The 15543-nt window shown below is 46.3% G+C and overlaps 1 protein-coding gene across 5 annotated transcripts in view; it reads right to left on the bottom strand.

The window, feature by feature from the left end:
* The window catches only part of birc6 (baculoviral IAP repeat containing 6), a 384970-nt gene that overhangs the window by 192374 nt on the left and 177053 nt on the right, over nt 1–15543 (bottom strand). For all 5 annotated transcript variants that reach the window (XM_084322229.1, XM_084322232.1, XM_084322231.1 and 2 more), the window contains 7 exons: nt 12016–12295; nt 11041–11297; nt 9836–9944; nt 8469–8708; nt 4379–5261; nt 3884–4027; nt 825–954 (listed from right to left, as the gene is read on the bottom strand). In XM_084322229.1, the coding sequence (XP_084178355.1) occupies nt 825–954; nt 3884–4027; nt 4379–5261; nt 8469–8708; nt 9836–9944; nt 11041–11297; nt 12016–12295 (2043 nt within the window). The remainder of the gene's footprint in view (nt 1–824; nt 955–3883; nt 4028–4378; nt 5262–8468; nt 8709–9835; nt 9945–11040; nt 11298–12015; nt 12296–15543) is intronic.

The raw sequence follows: 15543 nt of genomic DNA, 5'->3' as shown, positions 1-15543 counted from the left end.
GTGTCACAGTATGACATCGATCTCCAAAATAAGAGATAAAAAAGATTTTATTTTTTGACCAGGGAGCCGCAGCTGAGTGGCTAAAGAGCCGCAGTTTGCCGACCCCTGAACTAGACCAATGTTTCTCAACCCGTTTGGTGTCGAGGACCCCCAGATTAATACACATCAGGCAACGCGAACCCCCATGTGATCAGATGTCATCTGAGAAGATATAGTTACCGGTATTCCATAACTGTCTCAGAGCATCACAAAACGACCCCCCCCCCCCCATTGATGCCTTCATGATGAAACATATTACCTATTATATACCTTTGATTTGGAAATAGTATCGTGTCCAGGCGAGCAACTCGAACATATACATGAAAATACTCTTTTTTACATGTTGGACGAGAGATAGTGAGCCATAGTATTTTCTCCATAGCTATAATAGAATATACCGTATATATATATATATCTTTGCAAACATCGTGACGCAACGTGAAAATGCCCATCTTTTAAAGTGTGGCCCATTTACAACAGGGATGGAGATACACGCTGGCGCTGAATGAGTTAATGTGTGCCAAAGAATTCACAAAAATAATTTCCATCTTATTTCCGTATAAAGAAATCCATAGTTTTGTCATTCTCGAAAACGTACCTACTACTCCATGAGTGATGTCTCTCTGCACACAAGGGCGAACCCGGCCCTCCCCCGACCACACCTTCCAATGTGCAGGTACTTTAGGATGTCAATCAAATCGGCCTCCCGCCCCAACCCGCCCCTAAAAGTCAAGGCACATTTCCACATCAATCAATGCTTCCTTTGTTCATTCACTCAGACGTACCGGACACCCGGTCCAGGACCTCGGCCAATGTGGTGGAGATGGGCAGGTGGAGGGTGCGGTACTTGTGTCCCGCTCCGTACATGGGGTGCTGGATCACATGACTGGTGGCGTTGATGCGACCTTTGTAAAGCTGAGAGGGGAGAGAGAGAAGGGATAAGTAACAAACTATTAGCGTTAGGAACGTACAAGGAAGATCAACACCGCTGTAGAAATGATGAGCTATTTGGGTACAAGTATGAGATCATTATCGCCGCTATTGGGAATGATCATCGTGATACTTAAAACACTCCAACCAACAAAATTACGCAGATTTATTACAGTCTCACACACGTATCTCAAAACTATTAACTTGTCTTGTACAGATTAATTTGGTTTGGTTGTTATTGAGTTTTAAGAGTTGGAATGTGTTATGTCATTATGACATCACATAGTCTAGGAAGTATAATACAGTTCAGAAAAATGGAAAAAAAAGGAGGGAAAAAACATATTCCATGTGTTCCAGTGTTGGGACATGTATGAGATTATGGAGATAACAAATCAGCTCTAATATTTGGTGGATTGTAGGAGGCCATTCAGAGGGACTATGCCAAGATACTGTCTTCCCCCCCTCTCTCATCTCCTCTTCCCTGTGACTCGCTCTTTTTTTCTTTTTTACCCTTCTCAGCTAGCATGACTGTTATACACATGTGCATTATCCTGGGCGACGTTGCTTTCTGTGACCTGCAGGTAACAAGCATGGCGCTGCGAGAGCTACGCCAAGAGAGAGAGAGAGAGAGAGAGAGAGACACACACACACACACACCTGAAAATCCACTAACAGCTTTCTGAAGCTCAAAGCACATCAGGTTACCTGTCCTCCTACTCACCAACACTTACAGTAGATGTAGAAGCTTCCTAAATGACACAACAGGGAGAGGTTGTGACCAGGCCCTTTGCAAAATTAGCCCATGTCCAGTAATCCTGATACAAGTCATTGGCATAATGTTCAGGAGTCCTGCCAGTCAGTTCTGTTCATATAACATAAGAGTATAGTCTAATTTGATTGACAGGAGAATCTGAATGTCAAGTTCCCTCTAATCATGAAGACAGCTTAGGGGTGAAATTGAGCAAGTAGTTTAAATATCAAATATCAAAAGAGCAGAAAATGTGATGAGTCATTATTTCAATGCTGAATAAGTGTTGAGTCAGTGTGTCCAAGTACTTGGTGTTGACATTTCAAAAACCAGGCAGAGAAGATTAACTGAGGGAGAGGAAAAGCTTATGATCCAGTATATTCATTATATATATTTTATATTATGTATATTTAATTCAGAGATGTATTTTCTGCTAACTTGTAAGTATGTGCCAATATCAACTTGTAGCATTTTCTTTAAGATTAATTACCTGACCCTACATGACTGACCTACAAACCGATTGTGATATTTTACTGTGTTCTGTAATTTACCACCAAAATGAACCTCTAAATGACTAAATGTGAGGAGAAAAAAAAGGAGCCTGTGTTAATCCCACGTTCCCACGTGGCATAATATCTCCGACATTCTGGTGACATGCCAAGCAGCACCCATCCTTCACCTTGCCCATGAAATGACCCTCACCCCTCCTAGACTGTTTATGTGGGAATAAAGAATAGCCAAGTATAATGAGGACAATGAGATGGCTTGGAGGTTAGAATGGAATTAGCTCTGGGCAATTGAAACCAATTCCTCCCTTCCCCTACTGCCTAAGCTGCCTCGATGACAAGTAATCATTGAGCAGCGTGAAATATGGGGCATTAGTGTGCAAGGTAGTCCACAATATACTAGACGCGCATCAGTCTCGCTAGGGCAATGGCGGTGTGTAATGATGGGAAAGGAGACGCCTCCTCTGTATTGCCGCGCTGTCCCCTTGTGGTCACCTGATAATACTACATCCAGTTATTTCCACTGAAAGGCCAGATGGAAGTGGAGTTGCTCCCCCGCCCCTTCAGCGTGAGTGTTGGACGTCCTGAGGACTGGGCAGCGCTCAGCTGAGTCAGGAAATACACTATGGTTAAGTTGAACCCAGAGCAAATAATAATAATAGCATGGGAGCTTAAACTGCAGTGTGGTCTAAACAAGAGACACTACTCTAACCTCGCATGGTCATACCACAAGTATCTTCCTCCATCTCCTCCTGTTTGACTACCAACCATCCATATCAATACCAACCATTTCAGCTGATTTACAAGTCAGTCATTCAGTATAGAGGCCTTGCACGGAATGTTTGTGTAGTTATCTGTCTTTCAACATGGCTGCCTGTAACATAGCAACTATTGTTATGTACATGGCAATGGAAGAGACAAAGTTTGCTTATGTGCAAAACAACGGTTGCTGTGTTGATGTATTAGAAATAGATCAACACAAATTTACTAACATGCTGTTACCAGTGGATCTTGTAAACAAGTCATAGAACAGTAATATCATGCTATTCCAGCGTTTTACGTACTTTACTACTGCACATAAATCAATTACATGTTTAATTTTTTTAAGTGGTTACCAATGGTTACAGGCAGCCATACTGGAAGAAGGAACTACAGAAACGTTGGGTGCATGAAGACCTCTATCTCACAGAGCCTATCTCGCAGCTCCCATTGACCTTTCAAAGTGCATAGAAAACACCACCAAGATTGCTCTGTTTATGCCTGCCTTGGTAATCTGTGGAAATGGCAAAGCTGGCCCTATCCCAAGGTTTACAGGCATGTCTGCCTCCACTGGCATTCCATGTATTCAACACAAGAGCAACAACATCAGTGTTAAAATAATAGATGAGTCTGTTGAGAGAGTAGATGCACTACAAAAGGCATTGGAAACTATCATGTATATTTGTATTTACAGTTACTGACTAGGCAATGGATAGAAAGTAGATAGATCCACTGAAGAATGTAGTGATGCCACTGAAGAATAAATAAACAACTGTATCGTCTTTTTATTAAAAACAACATGAGTTCCGCAAGTGGGGACCCCCTGTGCATTATTGTATGCACTCTAATAGAGCAGGACGACCCGTTCAGTTAGAAAGAGAGGGGATGGAAAGACACCCACCGGACAGGGGGACTGTAGGAAGACGGTGACCTTCTCGTCCTCCAGCATGAGCTGCAGGAACAGCCTCCGTATGAAGCCGGAGATGTTGCCGGAGATGGGCACGTTCCCTCGCTGTGGCGCGGACTGGAAGAGCTCACACAGCACCTGCAGAAGACGGCAGCAGGTTGAAGTTACATGCAGGTGAAGCTAAACACTGGAGCAGCTATGGACACACGTCGCACCGCTGCTCATCGCCTTCCACCACCTGCTTTCCTGAGCATTCAACAGCTGGGTTCTCAAACTTTTTTTTAAGCTCAGGATACAAAAGATACAAATGAGTCCAGTGCTGCTGTCCAGGCTCACTAAAGATATGTCAACATTCAACCCACCTATTTTGGATCTGTAAATTGTTTGGAAATATATTGATTATGCAATTCCTGTAAAACACATTCAACTACTAACCCAACCTTCCATAGATCCCCTTCCTGCTAATGAGAGAGAGAGAGAGGAACAGACCTGTGCCATGAGCCGCTGGTTGTTGGGGTGGCAGGAGATGCACTGGAGGAAGAAAGCCACTGTGGCGTTCTCCAACGCCGTCCTCTGCTGTGTGGTGAGCCCACCTGCCCGCTCTGAAGATGCCAACGAGTAGCGAGACCCAGAGGGCTGAGGCTGGGGTGGCGGGGGACACGACGCAGCACTGGTGCCCGCCGCGTGGGCATTGGCACCAGAGTTGGCACCCGCGCTGGCACTGGAGTGGCACAGCAGGAAGAGCAGGGCTGTCCACAACGGGTTGACCTCAGGCCCACCTAACCAGTCTTTCATGGCGTGACTGTTACCTACTTCCGTGAGGAACCGCAGCACAGGCGCGGCCAGCTCTGCCGAGAGGGGCGGCCGGCTATGCGAGGAGGATGGAGACGAGTGGGAGTGGTGGTGGTGGTGGTGCTGCCGACGGTCGACCTGTGCGGCAGGGAGGGGGAGGTCGGCGCTGGCCAGGAGGGCGCAACAGAGCTGGGCCAGGCTGCGGACCAGCAGCGAGGGCAAGCCAGAGTCCAGTAGCTGCTCGATAGCTCCGGGGGACTGTGACACGGCTGCCAGCGTGGCCAACTGGGACTCGGACAGGTTAATGGGTGGCCGCGCGTGCTTGGAGTCGTCCGTGAGGCCCGCGGAGGCGGCGGCGGAGGCGTTGGCATCGTGCTGCTTCTTGCCGTCGTCGGTCATGGCCAGGCGGTGGTGCTGGGCCTGTGAGTGACTGGCGGCAGGTGCTGCCACGATGCCCATCCACGACATGAGCAGGGAAAAGTAGCTGGGGTGGATGTGGCACATGGAGCAGAGCAGGCTATCCACGGCCTTCTTCAGCACCAGGGTAAAGGGTAAAGACATGGACCAGTTGAACAGCAGCCTGGGAGGAAGACAAGGGGTCAAGTAGTCAGTAAACAATGAATACACTACCATGGTCGTGTCGTATTAACTTGTTTATTATTCTTAAATCTTAGTCGTACGATAGCCTTCATTTAGGAGACTAGAGGACATCAGTGGTAATAAATATAGTGTAAATTAGAAATGTTCCAAATTCTGTCGAATCTCTTATGTTTACCTAATCATCGATTGTATTTGAGTATTATTGATGTTAAGAAGGGAGATCCCCCCCTTGAACGGCCCTTCTAAGGTTTCTCTCCTCCACATTGCCTGTGGTGCATTTTTTGCCCTATTGCTAGGTTTTAGTGAGTTTTTCCTTACCCCGCGAAGGTATGCCTGGGAGCGTTGCATTTATTTAAAAAAAATTGGACTTTATGGAGTTTTTGTTTTGTTCTTGATTTATTGTGATGTTTCTTCTTGACTTGTTTAACGAAGACGTATTCATATTCAGCACGGTATAAAACGGGAACGTATGGATGGAATTTTCTTTAATCTTTTGCATCTTGAACGGAAAGTTCTTACTGTCTTAGGGTGCTTTCACATATAGTTTTGGTGGACTCTGTGCGGTTCTGGTGGTGAAGTTGCAACATTGTTGCATTCATCATTTGGTTAGTCTGCATTCACACAGCAATTTGTCAGGCGCACCAAACTTTCTGAACAATGTCACGCGGTCGAAAAGGGCGCTCGTCTATTGGACACAATGGAGAGTGGAAATCCCTCCCCTTCAGGAAGTGAAATGCGCGAAAACACAAACTGCGTGAAGCGTGATAGTAGCAGAGGCGTGGCATTGATCCATCGTTCGATTATAACCCATTACCGCCATCCTCTCGCTAAACAACTTGTACACCTCGTTGTTTTTGTGAGTGCCCACAAGCAGCTGTTTTATTTGGTCTTCTGCCCATATGTCGATCAGGGCTTTCACTTCGCCCAAGTCTGTCCACGAGACATGTTTACACAGTGTGCTTGTTTTGCAGTGAATGCCGCGCGCCGCGGTAATAATAATAATAAGCTGCAGTGTTTTTTTCTTCCTTCTACCCAAGATGCACAGATAGATAGATAGATAGATAGATGCAGTGTGCTTGTTTTGCAGTGAATGCCGCGCGCCGCGGTAATAATAATAATAAGCCGCAGTGTTTTTTTGTTCCTTCTACCCAAGATGCACAGTTTATCAGGTGACTTCCTATATTTGGTCCGCGTTTGGTCCAATGAAGCGAACCGAGACCTATGTTTTTTTGGCGGACCAGAGTTTGCGTGTTTGGTCCGCACTAGAGTTCGACTGCGCATTCACACAAACCCAAAAAAGCCGACTATCGAATTCTAGTCCGATAGTCCGGACCAAACAGCTCATATGTGAAAGCGCCCTTACTGTTCTTAATGACCATGGTATTGTATCCATAGCTATAATATAGAATATAGTTATAGCTCTACAAACAAGGTGACGGATCCCTATATATCTACTGGTGGCGTCGCAACAGGCGGCTTCGTCTAATAGCCGGCACTCAAAGTGTTAAAGACCACGGCCCTCATTTATCAATAATGCGTAGAAAGTTAAAAGTCTATTTTTGTTCCTAAGCAAGGAATTTAGAATGTCTCTACGCACAGAAAAATCGGGATTTATCAACCGTGCGTGCACAGGTTTTACGCACACTCCGTGTTGATAAATACCAATGTTCTTACAGTCTATGCTTGTGCATGATTGTAAGCATTTGCATACTGAACCGCCCTTAATTAACCATATATGGTAATGAAACATCCCCATGGAATGTAGAATAATGGACTAAGCGGACTTGAAACTTCACTGAGAGCAAGTCCTCCGTGATCAATCTCGCTCTCAGTGAAGTTTCAACGGAGGTCATCTATTCTAACCAACAAAAAATGTAAGCTAGAAAGCATTTAGTTGTGACCAATCTTATTTGGAAACATGACACAAAATAATAGTATTTTGCTTTTTATTTTAAACAATATTTAATCGCGTTCGGAGGTGGGTGTTCTGCGCCTGCCCCCCCCCTCCCCCGTGCCAAACAAGTAGGCCAACTGCGCTCTAAAGGGCTCTTGTTCACGTGTGAGCCCGTTATAATTGCACTCCTGTTGCGTCGTTAGTTGGGTTGGTCAGTCACTAACTATGGCTTCAGTGGATAACCGCGATCACCTGCATTTAAGCGATTATTTAAATTACAGATACACCAGTAATAACATTACAATTGAATTCAATACAATGCGTGCCTTCCTCCCGGTCACCAGCAACAACATGTATCAGCCAAATGCGCATCGCAACATTGACTGAGTGGAATCCCTTTCTATTCACATAATAACTGAATTTGTGATGGAGCTTTGACAGATACATGGGTGGTACAGTAACAGTCTATTGCTCGATCCATCTCCAATATATCTCGATGGACCGTGCCGGTGGCCAAAGACCCGAGGGTGGAGAGGACTTGAATGTGCATGGGGGTGGCATTTGTGCGTTTTGTTCCACGCTACAATTTGGATCCCAAATTGCGGTACAAATCAAGGATAATGTGTCTCGGGTAGCGGACTCTAGTTAATATTATGTTCTCTTGGCAAATAGACTGTCCTATCTCTGAAAACAGCTCCCCACGGAGCGCAGTCAGCGCACCCCGTAGTATTCCGATAACGCTATATAGATAAACGCTGCCTTCATTCGGAAATGAAGACCTATTCCAAATGCTATTTATAGGGTTTGACAATAATTACACTACTGTCGCTATTTTACAATTAACTATAATGAATTACGGGTCATACAGAACACGTCAGTCAGTGTTGAAACGAATGCATCAAAGTCCGTCTCATGTTGCTTGCCGTCTTCATATTCTACCGCTTGGTGACATGTACGCAGGGTCTGAGCTGTGCGTAGATATACGCACAATCTCAAGCACACGTTCATTTTGATAAATCCCACACTTCGCATAGAAATTATCGTACGCACTGTTTACGCACATATCTGTGTGTACGCACCATTGATAAATGAGGGCCCAGGACACACTGGTATGTGAGAAGTCAAAATAATACCAGTATGCTCCTTCAAGTACCTTGCTCAAGGACACTTCCACCCACCCAGATTACACAGCGAGTCTGGGGACTCCAACAAGGGACCTTCTGGTCACAAGTCTGCAAGTCTCTAACCTTTGAGGCTGCCCTCATATCTTATTCAGAATATAGAAACACTCACTCAAAGAGCTCTCTGTCGAGCAGCACAGGGAGGTCGTAGTCGACGGGCAGCTCGTAGCTGTGCCACAAGATGGCCGCCACACAGTGGAGGTGGGAGGGGGAAGGCATGAGGAGTCCGTACTCCCTTGACGAGGAAGAGGGGGAGGAGCCAGAGGTTGAATTCATGTAACCAATGGGCCCACTGCGCTTATGTGCCGCCACGCGCGAAGAGTCATGCACCCACTGGAGCAGGGCCTGGATCCTAAAGGGTTAAAAGGGTGATAATGACATTTTCATTAGTGTTTTGAGACTCAAGTTTTTCATTTAACTTTTTGATCAATAAAGTTTTGCTCTCTTCTCCAAGTCATCTGGACCTTTACACACCAAAGGCTTTTATACGACAGTAAAAACAAACAGGACAAGGAGAAAGAAAGGAGACTTTTTATTGCCAGAACATCGGCCCCCGCCTGGGAAATCACCTTGATGGACCAAAACATCCTCTCTGACTGGTCATAATATCAAGGAGGGAATATGAAAATGTTATTGCTGTACCTGTCCTTAGTGTCAGGGTCCTGAGTGGTACCCAGCTGATAGAGGATGTTCAGATTCAGATGACTTTATTCACCATATTGTATATACAAATGGAACGTGATTCGACATTACAGTGCATGATTTTTTTCACAAATAGGAATAACATAATAATAAATAAGTGCAAAACAGGACAGAACAGTGAGACAACAATAAGACAGTAAAAGTGCAGTGGTTGGGGACATGGATACAGTGCAGCACAGTTCAAGTCCAGAGGTCCAGCCCTAGCAGCTCGCCATAGAGGGGGGGGTACCTGTACCTGTCCTTAGTGTCAGGGTCCTGAGTGGTACCCAGCTGATAAGAGGATGTTATTGCTGTACCTGTCCTTAGTGTCAGGGTCTTGAGTGGTACCCAGCTGATAGAGGATGTTATTGCTGTACCTGTCCTTAGTGCCAGCGTCCTGAGTGGTACCCAGCTGATAGAGGATGTTATTGCTGTACCTGTCCTTAGTGCCAGCGTCCTGAGTGGTACCCAGCTGATAAGAGGATGTTATTGCTGTACCTGTCCTTAGTGTCAGGGTCCTGAGTGGTACCCAGCTGATAGAGGATGTTATTGCTGTACCTGTCCTTAGTGCCAGCGTCCTGAGTGGTAACCAGCTGATAGAGGATGTTATTGCTGTACCTGTCCTTAGTGCCAGCGTCCTGGGTGGTACCCAGCTGATAGAGGATGTTATTGCTGTACCTGTCCTTAGTGTCAGGGTCCTGAGTGGTACCCAGCTGATAGAGGATGTTATTGCTGTACCTGTCCTTAGTGTCAGGGTCCTGAGTGGTACCCAGCTGATAGAGGATGTTATTGCTGTACCTGTCCTTAGTGCCAGCGTCCTGAGTGGTACCCAGCTGATAGAGGATGTCGATGGTGGAGTCGGAGGAGAGGCCGTTGAGTCGTCCAAAGAGCAGGGGGCTGTTGAGGTCTGCACAAACACAGAGGAGACACCCAGTCTGAAACAAATCTATTGATCATAATATCGAACACAGTCTGTGATGATGATATAACAGAATACTATGGACATCATAATATCATCAGTACAGATAACTAAGTGAACTAAGCTTGGGTTTTCTTCAACTTTGCCAAAAGGAAATAATCAGTGTTACAATATCAACATTCCATATTTCTAAAACTGAAACTAGTTTGGGCTTGGGGGGAGGGGTGGACCACACCGATGTGAAGGAAGGGTGCGCTGCATTTACAACACAAGACAAAACGAGAGAAACACAGCATGCGGCACAATAATCGTTTTATCTCGATTATCTTGTTCTCATGATCGTGGAAGTTGTATTTGAAAATCGAAAATCGATTAACCCTTTCACTACCACACTACAGAAGGTTAACCCTTTCACTACCACACTACAGACTGTTAACTGTATGTAGTGTGGTTGTGAAAGGGTTAACCCTTTGTCGTGTGGCAGTGAAAGGGTTAACCCTTTGGTAGTGTGGTAGTGAAAGGGTCGCTGCCCCGGCCCTACTACTTACTGGTGGGGTCGCTGCCCCGGCCCTACTACTTACTGTGGGGTCGCTGCCCCGGCCCTACTACTTACTGTGGGGTCGCTGCCCCGGCCCTACTACTTACTGTGGGGTCGCTGCCCCGGCCCTACTACTTACTGTGGGGTCGCTGCCCCGGCCCTACTACTTACTGTGGGGTCGCTGCCCCGGCCCAGCCCTACTACTTACTGGTGGGGTCGCTGCCCCGGCCATACTACTTACTGTGGGGTCGCTGCCCCAGCCCTACTACTTACTGGTGGGGTCGCTGCCCCGGCCCTACTACTTACTGTGGGGTCGCTGCCCCGGCCCTACTACTTACTGGTGGGGTCGCTGCCCCAGCCCTACTACTTACTGGTGGGGTCGCTGCCCCGGCCCTACTACTTACTGTGGGGTCGCTGCCCCGGCCCTACTACTTACTGGTGGGGTCGCTGCCCCGGCCCTACTACTTACTGGTGGGGTCGGTTCCCCCGGCCCAGCCCTACTACTTACTGGTGGGGTCGGTGCCCTGGCCCAGCCCTACTACTTACTGGTGGGGTCGGTGCCGGAGGCGGCACAGTTCCTCAGCAGGATGTCGATGAGCTTGAGGCCGACACGGGTGGACTGCAGGCCTATCTTCACCAGCACGGCCTCTATGTTGGGAGAGTGCATGCCGCAGTAGGGCGACATGAGCAGGGCGGCGCAGGTCTGCAGCAGGTTGGCCGTGGGCGCGGCGGCGCTGGCCATCATGGCCTCCAGGTCCCCGACGTGGGTCAGACAGTGGTGGAGCAGACGCAGCCAGCCGATACTAGAGGATGGAGAGGGTGGAGAATAAAGGTCAAAGGTCAAGTACAGAAGAAGAGAATAATACAGCTACAGTGAGAGAGAAAAAAAGTTATTTTATAGCTCACATGGATCACAATGTAGAAAAATGTGTAGTAGTATTATGTATGCTTTGGTAGAATTAATTAGAATCTATTTGCCATAGAACTTTTCTTTTTGCATCCTTTGTTTATCAGCATATCAATCCTTGTGAGCATACAGTAAATACTGTAGAATCCCACTTTTGGAAGAGAAGGAAGGTCATTTATATACAAGACTAGCCGAATCAAATGTTAAAGAACCTTCATACACACTCTTGGGACACCATAAGCTGTAGACCACATCCACTTGATCCAGGCAATGTCAGAGACCTTTCAAAGGCCCACTTCCTGTAATGTGTCACATGAGCTACACACGGCGTGGCATTGGCTGGGCTTAATTCGTGGGCACAGGCTCCATGAAAGTGTTCTGAACATTCAGACACTAAATGGATGTTTTTCTGAGCTGCAGATACACTGTAAAACAAGTTTGTTTGATACCGAGTGCAGCGATCTCTGTGTATTAACGATAGCTCCCGTCTAAAAGTCCTGCCCACTTAGGAAACAGAAACTGTTTGCTTTTCAACCCACTGGGTGCAGCTTTTATACGTTATCTTCCGTTATTAAACAGTATGTTTGGCTACATTCCGGCTACGCTCAGGCTACCTGGTTTTGGAGACCTGGTCCTCGGAGGGCAGGAAGGGGTTGTTGACGGTGGCTGAGGAGGTGTTCCCGAACGCCGTCAGTCCCAGCAGCTTGATCTGGGAGAGGCCCAGGGTGCTGGCGTCTCGAGGCCGGTGGAGCCTGAGGCACACGGCAGACGCCACCTCGGCCTTCACCAGCTGGATCTTGATGTAGGTGAGACCGCTGGTGATGATGGGCGTGGAGAGGGGCAGCATGTTGACACCGTCAGCGCTGATCTCAACGGAGACAGAAGAAGGGCAGGCTGGGGGGGGGGGAGGAGAGAATGGTTCGGAAGGGGTTAATGATCATGCGTAGCTGCTGAGTCGAGGGGGTTGGTTTGTATTTTTCCGTTTTCCATGTTCATCTCATATCTGTAATAGCGCTTGCATACAGGTACCTCTTATACTACTTGTCCTAAATGATTATTCATGCTCAGTTTACATGATTGAGAGTGAATGTGAAAATACATGAGTAAATGCATGGGGGTGGGGGGCACGTGTCGCCACATCTACCCTCAACAGCCAACTGGTGCAGCAGGACATTTGTTGTTGGCAGCAGGAAAGGGACAAACATGAAAAATCCATGTCGGCCTCTGCATATTTAAAGCTGTACCCCGCTTCAAACTAGGAGTTAAATATTTGAGCAGTTGCAATAAAAGCAGGCCATGACTTGGGAGAACCAAGAGGGGGAGGGAGGTATCCGGCGACCCGGGAAGAGAGACCATTTGGGCACTTTCTTGTTCGTGCAGCTCCCTTGGGGGAATTCAAATAAAGTTATTCAAATCACATTTGAAAGCAGGAGAACCAACGCATTCAGGATTCCTTTCAGCTACAAAATACTAACGGGCAGCTCCTTTAAAGCACTCAATGGACAATACCTATATAATATATACACACACACACCACATACTTTGTACATATAGTGCCACAGAAATGCTTATAAATGGTTAACCTTTCACTACCACAATACAGATGGTTAACTGTCTGTAGTGTGGTAGTGAAAGGGTTAACCGTCTGTAGTGTGGTAGTGAAAGACGCGATAATATTAATAGCTCTTTAGTGGAATACACTAAACACGTTGTCATTTTTCGCCTGATTATCGAATCTTCCTGAAATCACCGCTAGATCATCATTATTATCCTTCCTCGTGCAAGAATGAAAAGAGCCCTGGACCGCGGCGGCCGCACCCCCTCACCACCTGCACCCAACGGCACACAGCCACACACACACACAGAGACAGCGTCGATCGGGGTAGAAATAAATATCAGATCAACGATCAAATTTATATATAGTGTTCTTACCTTGTATCTGATGTAATGCAAAAGAAATAATCCAATAGACCTATCTCAAACCCTGCCCTCTTTTCTTGATCCTCCAATCACAACTGTCGCTTACCTCGGACAAACTTTGTTTTGTTTGTCCGAGGTAAGAGACAGTTGTGATTGGAGGATCAAGAAAAGAGGGCAGGGTTCGAGATAGGTCCATTATCTGATCGCCATTCCAAATACTGCTAGTGGAGGTCCGTCCCACATTACCGACCGTTACATATGAACGGGCGGGCCGGGTTACTGTTCCATGCCATCGTTGTTGAGGCCTACCTTGCCTGAGTATTTAAACCCCGCCCGCAAGGCTCGGATCGTCCCAGAAAAGAAACTACACCATTCCCAATGGAGTGCAATACCAGCTGGAAGGCGTAGGCGGCGGTATTTGCCCTTTTGCGAGCTCAGACCCATTCCCAATAACATCAGGCTGGATGGATGAAAATGAATAGATATCACTAATAAAAGAAATAACGATTAAAACCCGACTATACCCGTGATTGCCGGCGCTGAACGGTCGACGAGTTAACCCGACTATCATGGGGTCTGGCGTTGAATGAGTTCACAAACTCACTTTTCTTTTACAAAAATAAATGTACATGTATATTTGTACCGTGTACGTGCGTGTGTACGTGCGTATGCAAACCATAACAGGACACATCTGTGCAATAGCACAAACCACCAAAGTCACTGGCCCACTGTGTGCGTGTGTGTATAAGATAAGATAAGATGATCCTTTATTGATCCCCTTGAGGAAATTCGGGTGTCAAAGCAGCATGGGGGGGGATACAGGGTGGGGGATTCATAGCTTCACAGTCCTATACAGTCCAGTATCTATATACACTATAGATACACTTAAGGTATAGATACAGATACCATATAATAATATAAAAAGTACAAGCACAAGACAGTCCAGTGATGAGTCCAGTGATACAAGTCTTTAGTGCAAAATACAAGATAGTCAGTACGGTGATGTGAGTCTCTAGTTCTCAAGTCCCGAGTTGTGACAGTGATAGTTCTGGCAGCAGATCGGGCGTGTGCAAACGGAAACGGGACACACATCTGTGCAATAGCACATATGATACCACCAAAGTCACTGGCCCACTGTGTGCATGTGTGTGTATGTGCTAACTTCGCAAGCGTTATCAGCCATCAATATAACGTTATCCGTCTCAGTAAAATTAGCTGCCTCGCCGGATTCCTCTTTCTCCTCGTCTCTCTTTCGCTCAAAAAAAACACTGTGCGAGTAAATGATTTTTCCGGTTCGCACACACATATTTTTAGGGGCAAATGCGAGTGAAATGCTCGCACTGTAGAGCCCTGTGTGGTAGTGAAAGGGTTAACTATGTAGTGTGGTAGTGAAAGGGTTAACCATCTGTAGTGTGGTAGTGAAGGGTTAACCGTCTGCAGTGTGGTAGTGAAAGGGTTAACCGTCTGTAGTGTGGTAGTGAAAGGGTTAACCGCCTGTAGGGTGGTAGTGAAAGTGTTAACTGTCTGTAGTGTGGTAGTGAAAGTGTTAACCGTTTGTAGTGTGATAGTGAAAGCGTTAACCGTCAGTAGTGTGGTAGTGAAAGGTTAACCGTCTGTAGTGTGGTAGTGAAAGTGTTAAAGGAAAACTCCAACATTTTGGGAAATTAGCTTATTTAACATCTTCCCTGGAGTTAGACAAGAAGATACATACCTTTTTTGTCTCTGTGCGTGCATTTAGCTTAGGGAACAGTCGCTCCGTTAGCATAGCTTAGCTTCATCACTGGAAGTGAGGCGGGGCCGGAGCCTTACAGTGTATAGTTTGATTGATTGATTGAAAAGTTTATTAACAGATTGCAGAATACACTCCAAATACAACTCCAAAACGTTCATGTAAACATGTTGTGTATTTACCACGTGGAGAAATAAAAACGAATTGAATTACCGTACTTTTCGGACTATAAGCCGCGGCTTTTCCCCCCATTTTTCGACCCTGCGGCTTATATAACGGTGCGGCTTATATGTGACTCGACGTGACCAAACCCGAAAATGTAAAAATCAAAATATAGCTTTTTTGACTGCATTGAAATGTTATTTATCTGTTCCCTTATTTGCTAAACTTAATACAACTTGTAAATGAGTTAATTCTTGTTATTTGTCCGACAGTATTGTGTCCCAATGCTAATTACATATGGTAATTAAACATTAAAACACCTGCGGCTTAT

This window comes from Notolepis coatsorum, assembly GCF_963971535.1.
Source record: "Notolepis coatsorum genome assembly, chromosome: 9".
In the NCBI taxonomy this organism is placed as follows: Eukaryota; Metazoa; Chordata; class Actinopteri; order Aulopiformes; family Paralepididae; genus Notolepis; species Notolepis coatsorum.
The sequence above is the reverse complement of the archived record's forward strand: the minus strand, read 5'-3'. Positions and strand labels throughout refer to the sequence as shown.